The following is a 27,277-nucleotide window of genomic DNA, read 5'->3' as shown; positions in this document are numbered from 1 at the left end:
GTGGTTAAAGGAAAGAGTAGTTTTGAAGGAATTAAATTGTATTTCTTTGGGGCTTGGGGGGGAAAATGTCTCAAGTGTACATATTCTCGAGTATAAAAATGATTGTTTTCAACTAATTGAAATAATGTCTTTGTGGCAACAGCGCCTAATAACTTAAAGTAGAATTTGGTAAACCCCAATCATATTGGACATAGATTTATACCATCTTACATGGCAGACCAGCGCTTTACTATGACTTAAATATCCCTTTACCACATATCAACCCAACAATTCTGTTAGAACTTTACTTTCTTTCCCTGGATGACTTCACTTATATTCAGGTAGTTGTGGGTTTAGCAGTCTTTAATACTACCGATGGTCTTCTAACTTATGCCCTTGTGAACTCTTCTATCCTGAAATGGTGCCATGAAAATATTGCCAATGCCTACTTTATACAGTGAGCCACAAAGGTATCACATTAAGATTTATCGCTGGGGTGGGGTGGGGGGGGTGGAGCCAAGATGGCACAATAAAAGCAGTGACTTGCTTGAGCTTTCTCCCAAACCCCTTCAAATACCTGTAAAAAATGACTCTAAACAAATTCTAGAGCAGCAAAACCCACAAAAAGACAGAGTGAAACAAATTTCTAGCCCAAGACAACTTGGATGGTTGATAGGAAAGGTCTGTTGCACTGGACCTGGAGGGGAGCACAGGTCAGCATGGGCATGAAGGCAAAGACTGGGCCAGAGGAAACCCGGAATAGGCTTCAGGGGACTAAATCACAGGAAGTTGTGGTGGTTTCCAGACTTCTAAACCCGCAAACACCAAAGAGAACTTAGAAGGTCAATGGGAAAGGTCTGTTGGAGCTAGGTGAGAGAGAAGCACGGTCCTGCCCTGGCCCTGGCTGCCCTGGAGCAGTGGCCACAGAGGCAGTGGTTGCTTCCGGAGCTCTCGGCCCATAGATGGTGGGGGGATCGAGCAGCTGATCAGAGGGGGATTGCAGGGATCTCCTTTCTGGTGCTGATGCAGGATTTCTTGCTTTGCCCATCCTTGGATCTGGGTGATGGTCCTCTGGTGAGGAGGAGTGCTGGTGTGGTGGCACTTGTGGTGCTGGAGAAGGAGTGCTCCTCACAGTTCCAAGGCAGAAAAGAGTGCTTGTGGTCACTCATAGACCAGAGCACAGGCCAGGAAAGGAGTAGACACCTCTCCTTTGATCATACCACCTTAGAAGAACTGAAAATTTATAGGTCCTGAAAAGTATCTCTGAAAAGAATTGCAAAAAACCCCTGAAGCTTGGGACAGTACACCCTCCACACTGGAAGCAGAGCCCTACCTTAACAAAGAGTTTAAAAGTTAAGTTATGAACATGAGCAAACTGTGCAAGAAAAGTCAGACCATATTATCTTACTTTGGTGACAAAGAAGAGCAAAACATACAGCCAGAAGAAGACAACAAAGTCAAAGCTCCTACAACCAAAGCCTCTAAGAAAAATATGAATTGGTCTCAGGCCATGGAAGAGCTCAAAAATTTTGAAAAGCAAGTAAGAGAAGTAGAGGAAAAATTGGGAAGAGAAATGAGAGTGATGCAAGAAGATTATGAAAAACAAGTCAACAGCTTGCTAAAGGAGATCCAAAAAAATAATGAAGAAAATAACCCCTTAAAAAATAAACTAACCCAAATAGCAAAAAAGATCCAAAAAGCCAATGAGGAGAAGAATGTCTTAAAAAGCAAAATTGGCCAAATGGAAAAGGTAGTCCAAAAGTTCACTGAAGAAAATAATTCTTAAAAATTAGAATAGAGCAAATGGAAGATAATAAGTCTATGAGAAATCAAGAAATTGTAAAACAAAACCAAAAGAATGAAAAAGATAGAAGACAATGTGAAATATCTCATTGGAAAAACAACTCACCTAGAAAATAGATCCAGGAGAGATAATTTAAAAATTATTGGACTACCTGAAAACCATGATCAAAAAAAGAGCCTAGACCTCATCTTTCAAGACATTATCAAGGAAAACTGCCCTGATATTCTAGAACCAGAGGGTAAAATAGAAATGGAAAGAATCCACTGATCCCCTCCTGAAAGAGATCCCCAAAGGAAAACTCCTAGGAATATTGTAGCCAAATTCTAGAGTTCCCAGGTCAAGGAGAAAACATTGTAAGCAGCCAGAAAGAAACAATTCAAGTGTTGTGGAAACACAATCAGGATAACACAGGATTTAGCAGCTTCTACATTAAGGGACTGCAGGGCTTGGAATATGATATTCCAGAAGTCAAAGGGGCTAGGATTACAGACAAGAATCACCTGCCCAGCAAAACTGAGTATAATCCTTCAGGGGGAAAAATGGGCATTCAGTAAAAGAGAAGGACTTTCAAACATTCTTGATGAATAGACCAGAGCTGAATAGAAAATTTGACTTTGAAATACAAGACTCAAGAGAAGCATGAAAAAGTAAACAGGAAAGAGAACTCATAAGGCTTATTAAGGTTGAACTGTTTACATTCCTGCATAGAAAAAATGATATTTGTAACTCATGAGACCTTTCTCAGTAAGGTAGTTGGAGGGAATATATACATATACATATATATATATATAGACAGAGGGCACAGGGCGAGTTGAATATGAAGGGATGATATCTAAAAAATAAAATTAAGGGGTGAGACAGGATTATACTGGGAGAAGGAGAAAGGGAGAGGTAGAAAGGGGGTAAATTATCTCACATAAAATAGGCAAGAAAAAGCTTTTACATTGGAGGGGAAGAAGGGGGAGGTAAGGGAGAATGAGTGAACCTTACCCTCATTGGAGTTGGCTTAAGAAGGGAATAACATACACATTCAGTTGGTTATGGAAATCTATCTTACCCTACAGGAAAATAGGTGGGAAAGGGTTAAGAAATGGGAGGATGATAGAAGGGAGGGCAGATTCAGGGAGAGGGTAAACAGAAGTAACCACTTTTGAGGAGAGACAGGTTCAAAGAAGAGAGCAGAATAAATGGGAGGCGAAATAGGATGGAGGGAAATACAGTTAGTCTTTTCACAACATGACTATTATGGAAGTGTTTTGCATGACTGCACTTGTATAGCCTATATCGATTTGCTTGCCTTCTCAATGAGGATGGGTAGGGAAGGAGGGAGGGAGACAATTTGGAACTCATAGTTTTAAAAATGAATGTTAAAAAATTGTATTTACATGCAACTTGGAAATAAGACATACAGGCAAAGGGGTATAGAAATATATTCTGCCATACAGGAAAATAGAAGAAGAGGATAAGAGAAGAGGCGTAGGGTGATAGAAGTGAGGGAAAATTGGGGGAAGGGGTATTTAGAATGCACACCATCTTGGGGTGGGGTGAGGAAAGACATGAGGAGAAGATTTGAAACTCAAAATCTTGTGGAAGTGAATGTTGAAAACTAAAAATAAATTAATTTAAAACAAAGATTTTTCGCTGAGAATTGGCCATTGGTTAGACATAAATTACTTTTTATCAATCAGTTAATCATTATATATTTATTAAGAGTCTAGCATGCACTAGGTACTGTACTAAACATTAGGGATACAAATTCAAATGAAAGAGGATATCATATCTCCCTGGATTATTGATGATTTGATTCAATTATTTCAACGAACTTTCACTGATATCTAATAGATGAATAGCATGGGTCTCATAGGTCACTGGCCTAGGCTCTTAAGAGTTCCTTCCAGCCATAGAGATCACAACCCATCCATAGTTGCATATCCTATGTGACTTGTATCAATGTCCTCCCAAAAGGCCACTATAGAGCACTATAGAGCACCCATCCAGCATCTGGAGATCTTAGTTTCTCCCATCTTTCACAGGAACCAGTGGTATACTCTAACTATCCATTTGTCATCCCTCTGTCCATGTGACTGGCCCATCTTTTCTTTCTCATATATTCCTTTCATGACATTCTTTACTTTGGATGGTTTGCATCATTGGTAGAAAGTCTTGAATTGATAATATCATTGATCTGTTTGAGTGCTTTATTTGTCTTAGAAACATGAAATTATTTATCACTTTTCAATGAATCTTACTTTAAATTAGATTTGTTTGGTTTAAGTTCAGCCTTCTTACATGTAATACAGGAAAATATTAGGAAAAAAAAACCCAGTATTTTCTAATACTAGCAGAATAGAATAAGCCTCCAATATATATGTTCTTCAATCTATCCTTCACATTCCTGACAAAGTAACCCAACTAAGTCACTGCTCTGATTATTTGATTCCTCAAAAACTTCCAGTGGCTCCTCAGCCTATCATTTAGCGTGTAAACTCCTTATCCTGCCATTCAAAGCCTGCTACAGTCTGTCTCTAATTTACCTCTTCACTCTAGTATGGTTTACTTGATCACTGTGTGACCTTGGAAAAGTCAATAGATTCCCTTTTTTTTCAGGACCCAACTAATAAAATCAAAGAATTTAAGATTGGGAAGTGGCCACCTAGTCCAGCCTATACCTGAAAAAAGGATTTTTACTAGGATCATAGAATCATAGACTTATACTTGGGAACGGCCTTAGAGATCTTGAAGCATAGCCTCTCATTTTACAGGCCCAGAGAGACTGAGGGACCTGCCTAGGATTATACAACTACAACGTGTCAGAGACAGAGCTTGAAACAAGGTCTTTCTACCTCCACAGCCAGTTCTCTGTTCATTACACCATGCTGCCAATACAATGTGCCAGACAGGTGGTTACTCAATGAGTGAGAATCTAGTATCCTTTAAGGCAGCCCATTCCACTTTTGGCTATCTCTAATTATTAGTATAGTTTTCCTTGATAACTCTGGCAAATCAGTAGTTCAGATTGCAACTCATTAATGCCTTACCATTCTTTGTGATTCTTGACTATGTCCTTCAATAAATTAACCACAAAGACTCCACTCATTGCTTTCTTTTGATAGTACAAGGACACCTAACATTTAGCACATGGCTATATGCCATTTATTATTAAGATTCATCACATGACTAGACCATGTTTCTCTCCCCCTCCCCCAGTTTGTAATGTCTGTGCAGGATGTGTACGCGTGCATGTAATTTTGTATGTGTGTATGTACACAGATAGAAAGGCTCTCAGGATCATCCATCTAACTGAATATCATAGTCTCTACAATAAGAATTAATCATCTACTTAGTTTTTTCTGGCTATGTAGTTAAATCAAATTCTTTTGAGCTCCCTGACCAAAAGTTTGTCATTCTCATATTTTAATGCATGGTCCATAAATTCAGATCCCATTTTCAGACATCACCCTATTAGCCAGATGTTTACATCCTAAATTAGCTGTTCCCTTCTGACTCCCTTGCCTATAATGGGAAGTAATAATGAAATGTTTACATACTTTATTTCATAAATAGGAAATTTAAGACCAAAAGGGAAGTAGGTGATTTTTGCCTGTAGTTACCTAAGAAGTCTGTGGCAAAGTCAGAATTAAGGGCAACTTCTTTCTTTAATTCTATGTTATTGCCTAATATATTCTGCTACTAAAAGTTCTATCAGTGCCATTTAATAAGATATGTATATGAAATTAAGCCCATAAGAAATATAGTAGATAAAGCAGTTTACTAGAAGTGTGGATTATATTAATTATATTTAAAATATCATTTGCTTGATAGCCTGCTTGAAAGGATTAGTTCATAGAATTATTATGGTATAAGGGAAACTAATTTTGAATGGGTCCATTATCTAATTAATTTCCCCTCAGTCTACCTGCTTTAGAGGTTTAAGTGAGTTTTGACATTAATGCTTAAAAAAAAAAAAAACTCTTCCTCAAAAAAAAAAAAGATGATAATCTCTAATCTTTTGTTGAACTATTTGAAATTCAGAGTGTAGTTGACATATTTTTACTTCATTTTAAAATGCTCTACAGGATATCCTCATAAGAAATAAGTACCTCATTTTAGCCAACTAATGAGTGTAACAAATGGTACTAGCTTTTCACTATGCTGAATGCATGTCATTTGGCTATTACAGTTTATGTAATTAACATAGAAGGAACGTTTTGTTTGATTACCATTAGGATTTTGACTGTATGTACAATAAACAGCAAACTCAAAACAAAGCCTGAAATTTAGCCTTAATTTTTATTAGTTGTAGGCTATTTGTGCCTTTTTTAACATTAAAAAATTTCACATCTCCACACAATATTAGTTGTAAAACCTACATCTATCATGTGATTCTTTATTATCATCTGTTGGTTAAGACTATACATGATGGAGGCAGCTAGGTGGCAGAGTGGATAGAGCACCAGCCCTGGAGTCAGGAGACCTGAATTCAAATCCAGCCTCAGACACCTGACACTTACTACTGTGTGACTGTGGAAAAATCACTTAACCCCAATTTGATGAGTATTCCACCTTTGCCTTTATTTGTAGTGAAAATGTTAAGTGACACAGGGCCAAGCTAAAACTTGATCTGTCTTTGTGTGTTGATACCACACCACCAAATTACCACTCCTTGGGCCTGACCAAACATGTGGGACAGTAAGGTGGCGCAGTGGAAAGAGAACTGGGCCTGGAGTCAGGAAGACCTATCCTGAAACACTTGTTAGCATTGTGACCCTGGGCAAATCACTCAACTCTGTTTGCCTCAATTTCCTCATCTATAAAATAAGCTGGAGAAGGAAATGTCAAACCACTACAATATCTTTGCCAAGAAAACCCCAAACAGCATCACGAAGAGTTGGGCATGACTGGAACAACTGAACAACAATATCATATAGCCCACATGGAACCATCTTTTCCACAAAAATAGCACAAGACCCTTTAATCAACTTCTTTGCTAACATCCAGGTAACTATATCTACAGCATTCCCCTTATCTATGAGTCTTGGAGCACTGTCAGAATATAAATGAAGTTAACATAGCATGATCTGTTTTTGATAAAGCTATATTTGGCCCATTTTTCTAGGAAAAAGAACTTGGTTCTTACCATACCTTTTATGATATGTTCTAGAATTTTGTCAGTAATTGAAATCAAGTTCACTCATAGTTTGCAGACTGCAGTCTATTCCTTTATAAAAAAAAATTGTTAACATTTGCCCTTCTTTTATCCTGCAATACCTCTCGTAATTTCTATGATCTTTCAAAAATCATTAACAGTGGATAAACAAGCATATCTACCACATCTTTATAGTACACTAAGACCTGTAGGCTTGAGCTTGTTGCATTTTATTGACATCTTTTGGTTTTATATCATCATTTCTGGATAAATCCTACTCCCTGCACCAAAATTGAACCCTTCTTTGTAACACACAAATACACAACACAAAAAGGTAACAGCAAAAACAGTAGATATAATGACCTGTCTTACAATGTTCTCTCAAAGTAGTCCCCTACTTCTCCACCAAGAGAAGGGAGCTATAGTGCATTATCTGTTGAACTCATGTGGAGCTCTCAAATAGTTGTATTATTTAACATTTTAACATTATTTTGCCTTTTTATTGTTTTTTGAGTTTTATGAAACTGAGAGAAATAATACCACCATTTTGTTATCCTATCATTTTGATTCCATCACTTTAGTCCAACTAGAATGAACACTGTTTAAAAGTAGGCTACTTATTTTATAGAATCATTTGTGACGGTGAAAGGTACTTTTGAAAATAAGCAGTTAGGGCAGCTAGGTGGTGCATAGATAGAGCACCGGTCCTGAAGTCAGGAGGACCTGAGTTCAAATCCAGCCTCAGACCAAATACTTGACACTTACTAGCTGTGTGACCCTGGGCAAGTCACTTAACCCCAATTTCCTACAATCAATCAATCAATCAATAAATAAATAAATAAATAAATAACTTTTAGAGGCAGCTAGGTGGCGCAGTGGATAGAGCTCCGGCCTTGGAGTCAGGAGGACCTGAGTTCAAATGCGGTCTCAGACACATAACACTTACTAGCTGTGTGACCCTGGGCAAGTCACTTAACCCTGATTGCCTAGCAAAGAAAAAAAGAAAGAAAGAAAAGAAAATGAACAGTTATTCATATCTGTATGTGAACATCCCTATTATTCCATGAACAAACTAATTATCTATGTGGACTTAAATTAGAGAACTATTAGAAAGGATGTTTAGTAAATTTTCTTGGGATTATACTTTCTCAGTGCCTGAATTTGCTGATAAAATGGAGGAATACTTTGCTTTCTATGGAGAAGGGGTTATGGTGATTACAAAATGAGATGAAATGTTAACATCTTGGGGAAGTGAAACCACAAATTAGGCATTATTATTACTGTGAGAACACAAACAACATATTGCAAAAAGAAAATTATGATTAAAGAATAAGATGTGTAGGTGAATATAGATCAACAAATGTGTTTGTCAAAAAGCTGTAAAATGTTATTGCAATTTCACAGAATGTGGAATTCCATTTTTAAATAGTTTTATAATTGGTCTATCAGGTTAGGAAGTAGAAAAAGATACAAAGAGAATACTTTTAAGTACAATAATTAGTGTCACTCTAGTGAATTTTTTTCCTTTCTCCCACCATATCAACAAAAGCTATCTTGACCACAAATTATATCACTTTCCAAGTGCCCAAGAAAAAGCTTTAGCACTTCTTGCAGAAACTTGCTGTGATGTAAAACACCTTTAAATCCATGTTTATTTATGGAGGTTAGTTGAAAAGATATAATGCATTACAATTGAAGATATTTTGTATATTACTGGAACCAATTTTCAGAATTTCCATTCGTCATTTTAAAAGTGCATTTCTTCGTTTTTGCCAAAAAAGTCTTTTTCTTGTTCATGTCTCACCAGATATCTTTATAATTTTTTTAAAAGCCTTTTTATGGAAAACTTTAAGTAGCTCTTCTCTGTTGTCTCAATAAATCAAATTACTTATGAAGAGTATGCCTTTATAGGTAACTCTTTACTTGCCACTTTGTGAATATAGCAATGGGTAACATAATTTACCTACCTATAAATAGGTATGACCTATTAATATCAGTCAATGAATATATATTTGAATTGTCACAGACTTTGTAGGAACTCTTTTCATGGCAGCTTCTGCTGCTTGGTATTTTCTCTTCTCTTTCTTTTTCTATTGCAAATACCATACAGTTCAGGATTCTCCTTCTAATCCCAGTCCATTATTCTCAGGAAACTGGGATTGAAAATTGAAAAGGTCAGATGGCAATCCTCTGCTTTACCCTTTTGTCATTGCCTCTGTTCAAGCATTGGTTTAGTATTTACCCTCTCCAGTCACTCTTCTCCTGTCTAACAACACCCTTCCCACTTCTTTATGTGTCCCCATTATCACCTGTTTGTATCTTTAGTTTTCTATAGGGGTCAATGTGAAAAGCTGGGAAAAGAGAATGGAGTGATATTGAAAAGAACCTTTCTATTTCTGTTGTTAGCAATTGTAACCCATTGAAGTGGGTAGAAGCTGTGAGAGTTAAGTTCTGTTTTCTATCTGGCAAGAAGAGTCTTGTTTTGAATAACCAAGTTGTATTAATGGAAGGAGGAATTGGGGAAACCTAGAAGAACACAAAAGGAGCTTTCTCCCTTGTTAGTCCTTGTACCCAAGAACTCCTATTTCTACCCATTCCCTTTATATCTACAGTTCCCAATCTGGTTGAATTTCCACAAGACTATAAAAACAGTTTCTTGTATTGTGTTCTTGGAGATTTAGTCTAACACTGACATTTTATAGATAAGGAAAATGAGACCCAAAAAGTGTGACATGCATAGGTTCATACAGTTGGTAATTCACATTCAGTGATTCCTTCTTTTTTTACTATTCTCAAAATAGCAATCCACATTATCTTGAACATTGTTAGACTATTTCATATCCTTTTCTAAATAATCTCAATTGTTTTATGATATCTGTTATTATCTATTATTATTATTTCCTGTAATCAATACAAGAAAGGAGAGATTTATTAAGCACTACTATGTTCCAAGCCCCAATGCTACTCACTTTACAGATATTTCTTTTATATTCACAGCAACTCCGAGAGGTGGTACTGTTATTATTCTTGTTTTATAGTTAAGGAAATGGAGTAATACAGAGGTTAAGTTACTTGCCCAGTGTCACACAGCTAGCAGGTGCTTGTACCTACATATGAATTCAGGTCTTTCTGATTCCAGGCCCAGTGTTCTATCCATTGTACCACCTAGTTTCCTCCAGAATGTTTATATCCAGGGGAGAAGCCAGAATGGCAGAGTAAAAGCAGTGACTTGCTTAAGCTCTCCCCCAAATCCTTCCAAATACTGTAAACAATAACTCTAAACAAATTCTAGAATAGCAGAACCCACAAAAAGACAGTGAAACAAATTTCCAGCCCAAGACAACCTGGATGGTTGAAGGGAAAGGTCTGTTGCACCAAGCTGGAAGAGGAGCACAGTTCAACGTGGGCCATGCTTGAAAAGACAGTACCACAGCAAACCCAGAGCAGGCCTTGGGACTGAATCAGCTGTGGTAGTTTCCAGACTTCTCAACCCACAAACACCAAAGAGAACTTAGAAGGTCAGTGGGAAAGGTCTGTCAGGCCTGGGTAAGAGAGGATCATGGTCCAGCCCCAGCCCTGGCTCAGCCCCAGGGTGGCAGTGGCAGTTGCTGCTCCTTCCGGAGCTCTCAGCCCACAGATGGTGGGGGGATCGAGCCGCTGATCAGAGGGGGATTGCAGGGATCTCTTTGCTGGTGCTAAGGGAAGAATCTCTTGCTTTGCCCATGCTTGGATCTGGGTCACAGTCCTGGGTGGCAGTCCTGGGGCGAGGAGGCATAGCAGAGCTTGTGGCAGTGGTGGAGAAGAAATTCTCTTCACAGTTCCAAGCCAGAAAAGTGCTTGTGGTCACTCATAGACCAGAGCACAGGTCAGGAAAGGAATAAACACCTCTCCTTTGATCATACCACCTTGAAAGAACTGAAAATTTATGGGTCCTGAAAAGTATCTCTGAAAACAATTGCAAAAAACCCCTGAAGCTTGGGACAGTACACCCTCCACACTGGAAGCAGAGCCCTACCTTAACAAAGAGTTTAAAAGTTAAGTAATTGGCTGGGAACATGAGCAAACATCAGAAAAAAAACTCAGACTATAGAATCTTACTTTGGTGACAAAGAAGAGCAAAACATACAACCTGAAGAAGACAACAAAGTCAAAGCTCCTACATCCAGAACCTCCAAGAAAAATATGAATTGGTCTCAGGCCATGGAAGAGAATTTTGAAAAGCAAGTAAGAGAAGTAGAGGAAAAATTGGGAAGAGAAATGAGAATGATGCAAGAAAATCATGGGTAAAAAAAAGTAAACAGTTTGCTAAAGGAGACACAAAAAAAAATACTGAAAAAAATAACACCTTAAAAAATAGACTAACCCAAATGGCAGAAAAGATCCAAAAAGCCAGTGAGAAGAATACCTTAAAAAGCAGAATTGACCAAGTGGAAAATGAGGCCCCAAAACTCACTGAAGAAAATAATTCTTAAAAATTAGAATGAAGCAAATGGAAGGTAATGACTCTATGAGAAATCAAGTAATTATAAAACAGAATGTTATATCCTTTTTCCATTGACTTCTGGGTTATGTGACCAACAAGGTGATGGATTCATCCCTTTCTCCAGATCCTTTTAAATTTCTAAACATCCACAGAAGGAATTATATACCATATGTGCATAATGTGAGAGACAGCATGACCTAGTGGATAAGACACTAGACTTGGAATCAGGAAGACTCAAGTTCAAATCTGGCCTCTATAATTGCAAGCTCTGTAACCTTCAACAAATTATTTAAATTTCCTGTGCTCCATTTTCCTCGTCAGTAAAATGAATAGGTGGAATTTTAAAACCCATTTAGCAGACTAGAAAACATTGAATCCACAGTGGAATGTTCTTTTAAAGAAGTGAAAGACAGATTTAATAGATTTAGAGCACAAAAATACTGAAATGGATAAAATTTTGGCAAAAAAGAACAAAAGGCAACAGCATGCCTTCTCAATAGGCCAACATGATCTTAAAGACAAGAAATACATAGAAATAAAAGAAGGATCACTGGTCTCTAAGAAGAATTTGATAAACCTTTTCCTCTGTCAAGATCTTTCCCACCCTATTTTTACCTGTTAAACATGATTCTTTTTATCTTTTTTTTGAGATTTATTAATTTATTTATTTTTAGTTTTCAACATTCACTTCCACAAGATTTTGAGTTCCATTTTTCTCCCCATTTCGTCCCTCCACCAACCCCAAGACAGCATACATTCTGAATACCCTTTCCCCTAATCTGCCCTCCCTTCAATCACCTCCCCCCTTCTCTTATCCCCTTCCTCTTCTATTTTCCTGTGGGGCAGGATAGATTTCTATACCCCATTGCCTGTATCTTATTTCCCAGTTGCACATGAAAACAATTTTTTAACATTTGTTTTTAAAACTTTTGATTCCAAATTTTCTCCCTTCCTCCCTCCCCACCCATCCTCATTGAGAAAGAAAGTCACTCGATACAGGTTATACTTGTGTAGTCATGCTGTGGAAAACTATATTTCCCTTTATCCTATTCCACCCCCTGTTTATTCTATTCTCTCTTTTGACACTGACCCGCCTCAGAAGTGTGTGCTCCTGATTACCCCCTCCCCCAATCTGCCCTCCCCTCTATCATCCCCCTACTCTCTTATTCCCTTCCCCCCTATTTTCCTATAGGATAAGATAACATTCCATACCCAATTGAGTGTATATGTTATTCCCTCCTTAAGCCAAATCTGATGAGAATAAGATTCACTTATTCCCTCTCACCTTCCCCCACTTCCCCTCCACTGTAAAAGCCTTTTCTAGTCTGTTTTATGTGAGATAATTTACCCCATTCTACCCCTCCCTTTCTCCCTCTCCCAGTATAATCCTCTCTAAACCCTTAATTTTATTCTCCAGATATCACCCCTTCGTCTTCAATTTACCCTGTGTCCTCTATTTGTCTATCTATCTATTATCTAGCTATACATACATATATACATATAATTTTTTTCCTCCAAATACCCTAATACTGAAAAAGGTCTCATGAATTACAAATATCATCTTTCCATGTAGAAATGTAAACAATTCAACCTTAATAAGTCCCTTATGAGTTCTCTTTCCTGTTTACCTCTTCATGCTTCGCTTGAATCTTGTATTTGAAAGTCAAATTTTTTTATTCAGCTCTGGTCTTTTCATCAAGAATGCTTGAAAGTCCTCTATTTCACTGAATGCCCATTTTCCCCCCTGAAGGATTATATTTAGTTTTGCTGGGCAGGTGATTCTTGGCTGTAATCCTAGCTCCTTTGCCCTCTGGTGCCTGCCCTGCAGTGCCTTAATGTAGAAGCTGCTAAATCCTGTGTTATCCTGATTGTATTTCCACAATATTTGAATTGTTTCTTTCTGGCTGCTTACAATGTTTTCTCCTTGACCTGGGAACTCTAGAATTTGGCTACAATTTTCCTAGGAGTTTTCCTTTGGGGATCTCTTTCAGGAGGGGATCAGTGGATTCTTTCAATTTCTATTTTACCCTCTGGTTCTAAAATATTAGGGCAGTTTTCCTTGAAAATGTCTTGAAAGATGATGTCTAGGCTGTTTTTTTAATCATGGTTTTCAGGTAGTCCAATAATTTTTAAATTATCTTTTTTGGATCTGTTTTCCAGGTCAGTTTTTCCAGTGAGATATTTCACATTGTCTTCTATTTTTTCATTGTTTTGGTTTTGTTTTACAATGTCTTGTTTTCTCATAGAGTCACTACCTTCCAATTGCTCCATTCTATTTAAGGAAGTATTTTCTTTAGTGATCTTTTGGGCTTCCTTTTCCGTTTGGCCAATTCTGCTTTTTAAGGCATTCTTCTCCTCATTGGCGTTTTGGACCTCCTTTGCCATTTGGATTAGTCTATTTTTTTAAGGTGTTATTTTCTTCATTATTTTTTTGGGTCTCCTTTAGCAAGCGGTTGACTAGTTTTTCATGATTTTCTTGCATCACTCTCATTTCTCTTCACAGTTTTTCCTCTACTTCTCTTCCTTGCTTCTCAAAATCCTTTTTGAGATCTTCCATGGCCTGGGACCAATTCACATTTTTCTTGGAGGTTTTGGATGTAGGAGTTTTGACTTTGTTGTCTTCTTCTGGTTGTATGTTTTGATCTTCTCTGTCACCAAAGAAAGATTCTGTGGTCTGACTTTTTTTTTTTTTGTGCTGTTCATGATTCCAGCCAATTACTTGAGTTTTAAACTCTGTTAAGGTAGGGGTCTGCTTCCAATGTGGAGAATGTACTGTCCCAAGCTTCAGGAGTTTTGTTTTCAGAGATACTTCTAGGGACTTGTAAGTTTTCACTTCTTCCAGGGTCTTTTCCTGGCCTGTGCTCTGGTTTGTGAGTGACCACAAGCACTCTTTTCTGCCTTAGAATTGTGAGGAGGATTCCCTCTCCATCGCCACTACAACCTCCACCATGCAAGCACTCCTCCTCACTCCAGGACCTCCACCAAGAACTGCGACTGAGATCCAAGCACAGATGAAGTAATAGAATCCTGCCTCAGCACCAACAAAGAGATCCCTGCAATCCCCCTCTGATCAGCCACTCAATTCCCCCTCAATCTATGGGCCAAGAGCTCCGGAAGCAGCCTTTGTCTTTGGCGTTTGTGGGTTGAGAAGTCTGGAAACTGCCACAGCTCCCCGTGATTCAGTCCCCTGAGGCCTGCTTCAGGTTCACTGAGGCCTGGTCTTTGCTGTTCGCCCATGCTGAACTCTGTTTCTCTCCCAGCCCAGCTTTATAGACCTTTCACGTGATTAAATGTAACTGAGGCCTATTCATTAGAAATTAACAGTAGGGGTAAGAGAGGTGGTAGAAATGCCCAGAATGGAGGTTCTAGCTGATAACATTAGAGAAGAGGTAATCCTAATCCTTCAGGGATACCCTGGAACCTTGAAGGGAATATGTAACTGCCTGAGCTCTGGTAGAATGAGCCCAGAGAAGAGCTCTTGCCACATAGCAAATGTAACATTTTTTGAATATTTTTAATAATACTTTATATCACTAATTTATAAATTCGTAAAATTCTTCTCAAGATTCTAGTTAACTCTTAATATCATAGAAAATAGGTTTTAGACCTAGAAAGGAACTTAAAGATTGTCTCTAACTCTTTCATTTTATAAATGAGAAAACTGAGGCCCAGAAAGAAGTGAATTCTCTAAGTTTGTTTAAAGTAGCAAAAGGTGGGAATTCAAACTGAGATCTTATGATTCCAAACCCAGCGTTCTTCTGACAACACTGTGCTGTTCTGTTCTGTAAAGTCAGGTGATTGGACAAGATATTGGCTAAGGTCTCTCCCAACTCTAAATACTTGGTTTTATAATCATTATGGAATTATTCAAATTGATATGTAAACTATGGTAAAGTACTAATTTTTAAATATATATGATATCCACTTCATTGTTTGTATGTATTTCTTTTTTAGTGTAGTATACATGCACAGGCATGTGTACCGGGTGTGTGCCAGCAGTCCCTAAATACACCCTAATGTCTCAAAAATTTTTGTTGTTTTATTTTGCTTCTCATTTTTAAAGTTTTTGTTTTTCAAGTTTACTTGTTAATTTGTTTAAAATTATGTTTTAGTTTCTTTAGTTTGTTTGAATAACAAAAAATTATGGCCTTTATGATTGAGTGTGTAATAATCATTCTTTTAAAAAAATTCCCCAAAGATACATACTAACAAATTGTGTTCTGAATGCCTACGTGCACATGTATTTATTATCAAAAACCAAGGCACAGTGGCTACTTACTCAGGTGTCCTATGTTGATAAATTTGTAACGCTACTTTTATAGCTTAGTTCTCTCCTGAGAAAAGATTACCAAAATTCTATAAACATTTTCAAATGATTACAGAAGTTAATGTTATTAGAAAAGTCTTTGTTCTTACCTAGCATTTTCACATTTCTACTTAAACTAAAGAAGTGCCTATCTGCTACAGGCACAGAAATACTCTTTACATGAAAACCAATATCAAGAACATTCCTTTAATCAGGAAGATTTGTCTAGTGTTTATTATTCAGATATTTTTATTTCCATAATTAGCATATACTAAGTTCACTCAGTTATATTTTTTACTGTAATTTGTTTCCCCTCTACTTCTAAACTTATAGATTCATAATGAATGTTTTTTATTTGATAATTTACTTCATTATTATTTTTTTAGTATGTCTGTGAATATAGAGTCAAGTCACCACTTCTCTAGGTTTCCGTTTTATCACCTGTAAAATAAATACATTAGCTTAGATTATATCTAAGACACTTTCCAGCTTTAAAAAGTTATGGTTTCATGAATTTCCCAGCTGTCTTTTCACACAAAATTTCTCCTCTGATATTCTTATTACCATACCTTGCCAATTCTCAATTGTTAATACTAATTGAGGTCATCATAGGAATGGATAATACCAAATTTTCCCTACCTTGTTGTAATCTTGTCATAGATTTAGAGTCACCAGGAAAATGAGTAGACAAGAGGCAGTATTTGGGGAAATCTCTCTGTGTTAAGGGTAGCAAATCTAAATACTTTTCCTTTTGAGATTTGACCTCTAAATAGATGATTTTCATTCGATATTTTTCATCAGAAGACAAATATAATCTTCTTTATTCACAAAAAACCCCACTAGTTTTACATAAAGCGAAAGAAAAAGAAAAAGAAGGCTACTTTGGTTGGCTGCTAGTATGAAAAGAACTTAACTAGTTATGTCTTATATCCTTTTCCACCCACATGCTTACTACCTTAGTATGGGCCCTCATCCACTCTCACTGGTACCACTCCAGTAGCTGTCTAATTTGTTTCTCTACCTCATCCTGTCCTCTCTATAATTGAATTTCCACATAGCTCCCAAATTGTTATTCCTCAAGGATAAATTTGACTACATCACTCCCCTGCTCAAGGAGTTCAAGTGACTTTCTATAATTTCAAACATAAAAGACAAGCTCCTCTATTTGGCATTTCATAGTCATAGACATTTCATAGATTTCATAGTCTGGGCCTCGCCTTTTCTTCTTTTTTCTCATTTTTTAGTATTATAACTTTACAAGTATCAGCATGATCATTTCCATATGTAAAGAAGAATGAAAAAAGAGTTGCCTGTGAAACTGTGAATCTTTATTGTGTAGAGCTTGGTTTTTTAGGTAGACAATAAATTTAATGTGGTAATTCTAATATCCTATTTCTCTTTTTCTGTTTTCTGTGTATTTTATACATTTCATTAACATTTTTTTCTTTTCTTGGCATCATTATTATTCTTTCTTCTCTCTCCTTATATCTTCCCCCATACCTGCAACAAATAATAGAGTGCACATCCTGTCTTATGACAAAGAAGTATAATCATGCAAAACAAATCCACACATGGGTTGTGTCAAGAAATTTATTTCTTATTCTGCACCTTTAAGAGTTGGAAGGTAGAATCATTACACTCTTGTATCTCCAATGCCTAGTGCAGTATCTGGCACAGAGTAGGCATTTAATAAATATTTGTTGATGATTGGTCTTCTGGAGCTGTGGTTAATTGTTGCATTAATCAGAGTTCTTCAGTCTTTCAAAATTGTTTTCCTTTACAGGTTATTGTCTAAATTGTATTTCTGTTATTATTTCATTGTGCCTCAGTGTTAATGCAAGTTTTCCCAGATTTCTCTGAATCTGTTCCTTTCATTGTTTCTTCATTGTATTTGGTACTTTGTTTTGATTTCTCATATTTTCTCTGAGGATGGCATCATAGGCTTAAGATTTATTTACTGTGGCCTCCCCACTCAAGTTCCTCAACAGTAAAATGAGGATAAAAATAGTACCTATCTCCCAGGGTTGTTGTGAGGATAAAATGAGATAATATTTGTAAAGCACTTAGCACAGAGCCTTATACATAGTAGGCACTTACTAAATGCTTATTCCTTTCCCTTCCCAGTGCAGACTACTGGCCTCCACTGGATTCTGGCCATCTTTTTTTCTTCAGATCTTGACTTTCTGTTACACTTTATTTTATTTTTACTGGGATTTGTTTGGGACACCTGCCTTCCTATTTGTCCTTCATGTATCTCTTAACCACATGTGTTAGGTGAGGGACTAATAAATGAGTGGTCGGCCCATCTCTGTTGCCTTTGGGACTGATGGTTGGAGGATGGCCTAGAGTTAGAAGTTAGTAGCTATAAGCCAGTTGGGATGACCAGCGGGGCCACTGGGTGGAGAGAGAGCTATTCACAGACTCTGTATTGCATCCAGACTGACCTTCCTGCTGGTAGAGGGCACACGACAACACATCCTTTCTCCCAACTCCTCCAATTACCTTGTATTTACTTTGTATATGTTTGTATTTGATTCTCTCTGTTGCTGTTGCTTTACCTCAGTAGAGAAGTGTGAGCTCTTGGAGGGCAGTACTCTTATTTTTGTCTTTGTATCTCTAGTACCAAGCACCAGAGATTAATGAATGGAACCATGACTTTTTTTTGCTGTTATTTGCCCCTGTTGTTGCCGTTTCTGTCTCTTCATGACTTCATTTGGGGTTTTCGTGGCAAAGATACTGGAGTGGTTTGCCATTCCTTCTCCAGCTTATTTTACAGATGAAGAAACTGAGGCAAACAGGGCTAAGTGACTTGCCCAGGGAACATAGAGCTAGGAATTGTGTGAGGCCAGAGTTGAACTCATGAAGATAGGTCTTCCTGACTCCAGGTCTAGCGCTCTATCGACTGTGCCACCAAGGCGCCCTTGGCAAGCCTCAAATTAATGGGCTATTACCGTTGTCACTGATTTCTTCCTATCAATGGGAATTTTGAAAAGCCTATAAAAAGTTTTCTGCATTTTAAGTCCCACATTTGACACTTGATTTGGTCTGTCAGTAACACAAAACTCATTTCAGAATTCCTAGAAGTAGAAAATCTATTGTCATTTAAATTTATTTTCTTATAGATTTTTGTCAAAAAGTATAATTAGTCTTCATTTTAAACTTATAGATACTTCAATATGTACCTGCTCAAATATCCTGTGTTAAGTTCTTTTTAAAAAGATTTTCAAAAGGAACTTTTTCAAACATTTTAGCATCAGCATATTTTAGCTTGTCTGTTAAATAATTTACTTTTTACTGTTATTAATTTATACTATCAACTAAATAAACCTCAGATGGCCTTCTAGAGCTGATATAAAATTTTGTTTTTTAAAGTTACCTTTTTTCCCTCATCCATAGTACATCATTATATTTTTAATTGAAACCCTTGACAATATTCTTTGCCTATATCTCCTAATTCTGACATGTTATCTAATTTTCCGACTGATTCTTCTTTATATTTTTACCTTATATATCTTTTGCTAACCTTTGAATCCACTTATCTCTTTTAAGTCACATTTATCTGCTTTCAGATCTCAAATGCATCTTGTTAATGATTTTTGCAGCTGTGGTATTTTGTTGACAAATTGGTTCAGACCCTCTAGGTCTTGAAATTCTCCCTTGCCTTCAAAGAGAAAAGTCAGCTGACTGTTAACTCAGCTTATAGTGACAGTTTCATTACTTTTAACTTTGTGGAAATTTCCTCCAAAGTTCCTCTCTTTTTTAGTATCTGAAGAGCATTTCATTCTCTTCCACATGTTAACTCTATTTTCCTCTTGGCAATTTGTAAAATATAGGGGAAAGAGGGAGGGAATGAATGGGTTGTTTTTGATAAATAAGATTATCTGGAGCCCTTTGAGACATTCTGCTATAAATGGGACACTATAGACTTTTATATGAAATACTTTGGTTTTTTATGTAATTTTTTAATTGATATAATGGCAAGTTAATATATGCCAGCATTATCCTTTATTTCTTTTAAAAGTTTCTGCCAATGCAGGTTTCTTTCCTCAATTTTTAAGGGGTCTTGTTCTCTTCTTTGCTGTTTTCCTTGTTTATTGGATCTAGGCAGTTGCTTGTATGTTTTTGTTTTGGGGGCTTGTTTTTGCTCTTTTTGAAGCTTACCTTGCTTAAATGTATTTTGGCCATGGTAATTTCTCTTTGTGTCAAATATTGATTCTTACTGTTTTCTTAGAAGTTCTAATATGGAGCAGGGAATAGTGTTTGGCCCACAGTGATAAACAGCCCTATGTTTGACTACATTGAGTACTGTAGTCACTCTATGGCAATTAACCTATTCAAGGTACTCTTGTATTAAAGAAATATTTGTATAGAGTCTCTTTTTAAGAAAAATTAGAAGTTTATTTTTTTTATCGATTTGTTGACTGAACATATCTAGATCATCTAGAAAAGGAATAATATAAAAATGTTTAGTTTATTTTAAGATTGCCATTAGTATGTAAAATGTAATTAGGTAGTTTTAATAAGAAATCATTATAATCAGCCTTATAATTCAAATAATGACATTTCATATTATCCACTAAAATGTACTTCTAGGACAGAGAATAGTTCAATAGGTATTTACTTTAGTACTTAAAGGATCTGTGGTTTCACTGGTGTAGGACTCCAACTAATGGAAACGGTGATCTCTGCATGCCAAAGCAAATAGTCTTCATGAATTCTTGTGTTTAAAAAAACACAAGGGACCAACATTCTGGTTATCCTGGGCCTCTGACCATAGCTAGGCTTATACTTAAAAGACAGGCAGACAGTCTGTTACTTGTCCACTTGTCTCATAGTCAAAGTCTTTGCAGCTTTATAAGATTTTTCATAGCTTGCTCTTTCTCCCTGCCTTCCCCCTTTAAAAAGTTTTACTTATGTACTGCATTTTTTATACAATAGACATTTATCAATTTATTCCCCTTCTTGTTGAGCCTTCCTTTATAAGAAAATAAAAGGCAAAAATTATGTCAAATATAATAGAAATGTGCACAAAGGCTTGACTTGATTTGATGGGAGTAACAGTGTGGTGTAGGGCAGAAAACTCAAACTTCTGTTCCTGGCACAGTCATTAACAAACTCCATGTCCTTGAGCAAATCACTTCTTCTTTGTAAGCCTCAGTTTCCTCATCTACTAAAATGAAAGGGTTCAGATTATATGATCTTTCAGTTCTTTCTGAGTTCTAAATTTTTGGAGCTATTAAAGTCTAGCACTAAAGAATAAGATGTCTTAGTGAATGAGAAGTATTCGAAGGATTTTTGTGGAAGATGGATCAGGGTGCTGCATTGGTAGCCCAAGGGCAGGACTTAAAAGAATAAGCAGAAGTTTTACAAAGGCAGATTTAAACTTGATATTAAGGAAAAACAGACCTAACAATCTAAGCCTTACTGAAGTGAAATAGACTGGCTCGGGAGGTAATGTGTTCTCCTTCAATAGAGGCTAAAAAACTCCTTAATGGACAGCCCCTATTCTTGTTTTAATATGGATTTGGATAGATGGCATCTGAAGTGCCTTTCAACTCTGAAATTCTGTGGAGAATATAAACTGCATCTTAACAATTATAATTTTCTTTGCATTAAAGGAGTTAGCATAGTATCTGGCATATACTAGTGCTTAGTAAATTCTTGCTAACTGATTGTTTAAATTGATTAACTTAAGCAAAGTGAACAACAAAGCCACTTTTTCTAATTATATACAACATTCTGCTCCTGTAGTCCTCCACTTCTCTATTGGTACATATTGATTATGTGCTCATGTCAAGTCAGTGCCCTGAGGCAACTCTCTGACTGTATATTATACAGTAGTAACCTCAGACAAACTGAGACCTGGGAAATAATTTAGAAAAGCCAAGGTCACCCACTACATCCTGGGCCATCTTGACTTTTGTCTTGCCACTAGACTTCATTGACTCTGGAGGAGAGAGTAAGGCTAATGACTTTGCACAGCTCTGGCCCACTCATGTTCTATCCACTTGCAAGTCAAGACATCACCCTTGTGATGTCATTGATCGCCTTCAACTACAAAGGATGGACAACAACAAAGGTCCAGCCTGCCACCCCCAATAAATAGAAATGGTCTCATTAATGTTATATTAAAGACAAGATGATGTATATATAACATAAATAGAACAAGACTTGCAGTCAGGCAACTTAGATTTGAGTCCTGGCTCTGATATTCTGTTGTGTGACCATGGGAAAGATACTTAATCTCCCAATACCTTGATTGAATCTCTAAAAATGATAATATAATATTTGCTTTATGTTCATCATCATCATTATTACTATTACTTACATTGTTATTACCTATTTATTATTACCTATTATCATTATTACCTACATCATGTTTTAAGGAAAGTGCTTGGTAAAACATAAAATATTATAGAAACTGTTATTTTTTGCACTAATATGTGGCTGTGAATTGTGGAACCATCTCAAGAATCCAAAATGACAGTAACCCAAAGCTCAATGGAAAAAGATACCTGGGACTTATAAAAAGGCTATTAGGATATTACCAAAAATGCATATATTTAAAAAGTGGCATAAGAGACTTCATTAAGGAACAGGAGAATTTTGAACATGGATCATATTAGTATTTGAGCTGACCTTTGAAGGAAGATAAATATGTGAATACTATAGATGAGGATTAGAAAGTAATGAAGGAAAGGAATAAGGGAGGAATAATTTATTCCACGTTTATGGGCAAGTGAACCAAAGTAGGAAAGACTTGTCTGGAGGATAGAGCCTGTGCATTGACGGAAGTAGTAAGGTAATATCCCAGTCTCATGGTTCCACATCTAGCACAATGAGCCACTCAAAACTTGAGGGTTAAGATAATGCAATTTCTTTAATGATAGTATATCCGTCAATCTTCAGGTAACAGCATTCTATAAGGAAATAAAAGGAGTCCACAAGTAAGTTCTCTGGCCCATCAGGAGCTCCCCTCAGAGTCCTAGAGCTATCTCTGCATACCCCTTTCCCAGAGTAGTCACAGGTGGGTCCTAGGTCGGTCCACCTGGAGCAAAGTTAATTCAAACTGCTTTAAGTCTTCTCCACAGAATCTTGGCTCACAGTAGCCCAGTTGATGTGGGGATTAATTTAAGCTGCCCTGTTTCCACAAGTATTCTGACCCACTATAGGTGAGAAATAAGACTAGAAAGCTAGATCAGAGCCATATTTTTTTTTTTTTGGAGGGGGGAGCAGGGGTGGGGTGTGAGGGCTTAAATTTCAGGCTGAGTGTATATTTTATTCAGTAGTCTTTGGGAAAGATTTTTAAGCCATGGTGGTGATAAACTCAAGACAGTATATTAGGAAAATAATTTTGTCAGGGATATTATGAAGGATGAATTAGAGAGGGGAGAAGATGAGACCACATAGGAAATTCCTGCATTGTAGGCAAGAGGTAATGAGGGCTTGAGCAAGAATGCTGGCTGTGAAAGTACAGTTAAGAGTATGGGGGCACAAATGATTGTTGAAACAGTATCTATAGGATTTGCCCCATTCATTTAATCAGTTGCTTAGGGAGAAGGTAGAGTCTAAGGAGACTCAAAGATTTTGAGCTCAGGAAAATAAGGGAAACTTATGGGGAAAGATAAGTTTGGTTTTGAACATTTTGAATTAAGGTGTTGACAAGACAACTAGTTGGAGAATTCCTGCAGGCATTTAGAGATAGGGAACTGAACTTCAGGAAAAAGGTCACGCCTAGAGTTACAAGTTTGGGACATGATAATTTAAACCATGAAAATAGATGAACTTGAGTTCCAAATTTTCCTAGGCACGTTAATGCTTTCCTTATTTCCTTATGTGTTTAATTTATTTCTACACTGAAATCATTCTTTCTGTAAATGTGAGTGTGTTCAACTCTCCTTTGTCCAGTTCACATGAAAGTGAGTTTCCTTTCATGTTTGTATATAATAGTAAGTTTCTTGCCCTTCCTCTTTCTTTCTTACCTGGTATTACTGTTTCCTCTCTTTCTTCTCCTAACAACATCAAAACAGAACCTAACCATCTTTCCCAGGCCACCTGTCTATCTTATTTAACTCCTTCTGTGACCCTTGAGAGTATTAGAGTTTTGAAGAGGCATTTATTCCTTCTCCTTCCACCATCCTGAAGCCACTTAGAAATTTGCAAGTATACTTGCTTTTCTAGGTTTCTTTTGACTCTTGTGTTTGTATTTCAAAGCACCTGCTAGGTACTGGCCTTTTCATGGGAATTGCTTGAAAAATCCTCTTTTCTGTTAAAACTCCATTTTTTTCCCCTTTAGGTTTAAACTCTGCTTTACTGTGTAAGATATTCTTTTTTATAAGCTTTTTGGAATATTGCATTTCATAATAGCTTCTTTATAGCTACAGCTACCAGATCTTGTGTGATGATGACTATAGTTATATTATCTGGACCATGGTCCCTCAGTATTTAAACTCTTTCTGGTCACTTGTGGTATTTTTTATTTGATTTTTTTTCCCCTTAGAATTTGACTATGACATTACTAGAACATTTCATTTTAGGCTTTTAGGAGGTGACTTTATGGAATCTTTTTTTTTTTTCCCTTCCCTTCTGGTTCTAGTGGATATGGGCATATCTAGTAGATATGTTTGTGATTACTTTGGGGATACTCTGTATTATATCCAGGCTTTCTCTTTGTTCATAATTTTCAGGTTCTTAGATTATCTCTCCTTGACCTTTTTCCAGGACACTTATTTTTGGTAGTAGATAACTCACATTTTCTTCTGTTTTTTCCATCTTTTTATTTGTTTTATATTTCTTGTTGTCTCATGAAATTATTGCATCGTTTGGTTCATTTTGATTTTTAGAGTCTGTTTCTTAGGTAAGATTTACTATCTTCTGTTCTACACTAATAATTCACTTTCATTTCATTTATGAAATGTTTCATTCCTTCCAGATACTCTTGTCATCCATGTTGCCAATCCATTTTCTTTTCTAAAGCTCTGCTCAAATTTGTTATGGTGTCACTCTTTTCTTCTGGTTTATCCTCAGTGTTGAGTGAATTCTTTTTACTACTCTTTCTAACCTCAGTTCTTGGTTTGAGATTGAGGACGAGGGTTAGGCTTTACTCCTTCTATACTTTAGGGTAGAGTGATCATTCTCTGAGTTAAAAGTATATATCCTCTTACCTCAAATTAAGTATGCCTTCCACCATACACACAACACTCCTAATGATTAATACTTAGCATTATAACATCCTCCTTCTACCTTTAACACAATAATGATAATAATTCACATGTGTATTGCATCTTAAGATTTAACAAGCTACTAGAGTTCAGGTTAGTAAAAATTTTTTTAAATCAAAAGTAAAACATAGTGGGTCCTCTCTAAAGATTGTATTACAACACTGTAGTTCCAATCAGTACACTAAGGATTTTAAATTTTGGTTTTGTTGCACACTCTGTATTGAAGTATTAAATAGCTGAAATAGGAATCATGACTGAAGATTTTTTTTTTACTCTAGGAATCTGAGAGAAGCAAGGGATAATGCCCTGGCTGAAAAAGAAAGAGCAAGTATGGCTGAAAAGGATGCTTTAGAAAAACATGATCAACTCTTAGAACAGTAAGTGCCTTGAAGCTAGCTATTAACATTCTCTGCTTTTTCAAACTTTTATATTTTGTTGAAGGAAAAAAATTATTTTAGCTCTTATTTCATCTAAACAAAAGAGTACATTTTAAACACTCTTAAAGGAATTTTGATGATAAAAAAGAAGATACCACCATGCATACCCTCAGTTTTCAGATGCTTTATACTTTGAGTAAAGTAGATGTGTTGGTAGTAGTCATAACATGTTTAATTCTGCTCATCTCAGAAGCTTAATTCTGCTCAACTCCAACAGATAAATATTGACTGCTTGCTATGTGGAAGGCATTATGCTTCATATCAGAATCTTGTAATGCTTAAACAGAGATCATAAAATTAAACTTATTGATTCATAAAGCGTTAGAACTTAACCCTTCTATCTGTCTAATTTTATTTGATAGTTGAACCATACTTAAAACTGCACATGTACAGTAGTCTCATAGAAGTCAAGTCTGTTGTCCAGTTACATATTATAAATGGCTTGAATGAGCCTTTAATAACTTAACCACGTAATTTTTAAAGTATTTTTTTCCAAATTACATGTAAAGACAATTTTAACATTCAGTTTTTTGAAATTTTAAGTTCCAAATTTTCTCCCCCACATAATTTTCAAGAGAAATTTTGAGACATGAGGTATTACAAAAGATTTTGTGATATAATAAAGCATGTTTAATATTAAGTTTCATAAAAAAACCATGGATGTTTCTAAATAAAGAAATGCCTTCCTTTTTAAATATATGTATGAATACTATACCAGATTATTTATACCTTTCTTTTTTCTGTCCTTTAACACATAAATTTTAGGTATTTGATATAATAAATTCTATCTAGATACCTCCATACTCCATAACTTTCATTTAAAGTGAATCTTCTTTGTTTATGTTTGTTTCAGAATATTATTTATTTTTGGTTTAGTACTACAGTCAGATTCATGTTTGCTAAAGAGATCTTAAGAGAAAATCCAAAAGTGATTAATGAGGAAATGTGTTTTTCAGGATTTCATATATACAATAGTTATTATTTCTTGCCTTCTCAATGGCTAAGGGAAGGGTTGAAGAGAGGGAGGGAACTTGGATCTGAAAATAAAAAAAAAATAAAAAAAAGAAAGTCCAGGTTTTAAGTAATCAGGCAGTGTTCATGCTCAGGATTTCACAGGTTCTTAAACTCAATACCTCATTTTTCAGACCTTAGGAGAAGAGAATGGAAATTGTGACTTTAACTCTTTTATTATTATACTAGTCTGTTAATCGGAATTTTCTTTTACTGACCGTTACACATGACAGTAATACAGTGGTAATTGATACTTGAGGTAATGAACCTGAGGCACCACACAATACAGTAGGACTTTCTGTCCCCAGCTTCCCAGGGTATGCCTGCTTTTGAGAAGGTATAATAACTGACAGCAGTCAACTTACCCCACAGAAGCAGAGTTCTCATTCTTCTGGTTCCAGCCTTCACAATTCTCCACTAACCATCAAGGTTGGCCTCTCTTGACTGCTGTGTTTGTCTTGCTTGATTTGATTTCCCCTTTCCAACTTACAAGCTCCTTTTTTAAGGCCAAGATCCAAGTCCCACTGGGTAGTTTGCCCCCAGATAAAGTCTAGAATACTGAATAGCATACTGGCATACTGCTTCCTGCCAGGGAGGAAGCCCTTACCATCTCTTCCTTTGCTCTGTCCCATGCCTTTCTGAGTTCCAAAAGGTAGGTTACCTATAGTGATTCTATTGATCAGAGTATCTGGTTAACCACAATATCCTGTTTCATTAAAGAGATGAATAAAAGAGGATTCATTTATTATTGAGGTCCTTTAATAAGTATGAGAGGCAGCATGTGGTAGTGATTAGAGAGCTGGCCCTATGGAATGAGGATGATTTAGATTTCAGATACCATCTTTAAAGTGTACTGGCTCTTTAACATGTCCTGGTGAGTCATTTAACTT

The 27,277-nt window shown here is 36.4% G+C and overlaps 1 protein-coding gene across 2 annotated transcripts in view; it reads left to right on the top strand.

Moving 5' to 3' along the window:
- PIBF1 (progesterone immunomodulatory binding factor 1) overlaps nt 1–27,277 on the top strand; it is a 298,482-nt gene that overhangs the window by 40,996 nt on the left and 230,209 nt on the right. For both annotated transcript variants that reach the window (XM_027844511.1, XM_027844510.1), the window contains exon 10: nt 25,218–25,316. In XM_027844511.1, coding sequence (XP_027700312.1) covers nt 25,218–25,316 — 99 coding nt within the window. The remainder of the gene's footprint in view (nt 1–25,217; nt 25,317–27,277) is intronic.

Source organism: Vombatus ursinus, unplaced genomic scaffold (assembly GCF_900497805.2).
Source record: "Vombatus ursinus unplaced genomic scaffold, bare-nosed wombat genome assembly UNPS02014942.1, whole genome shotgun sequence".
Lineage (NCBI taxonomy): Eukaryota > Metazoa > Chordata > Mammalia > Diprotodontia > Vombatidae > Vombatus > Vombatus ursinus.
This window is presented reverse-complemented; position numbering and strand designations above follow the sequence as displayed.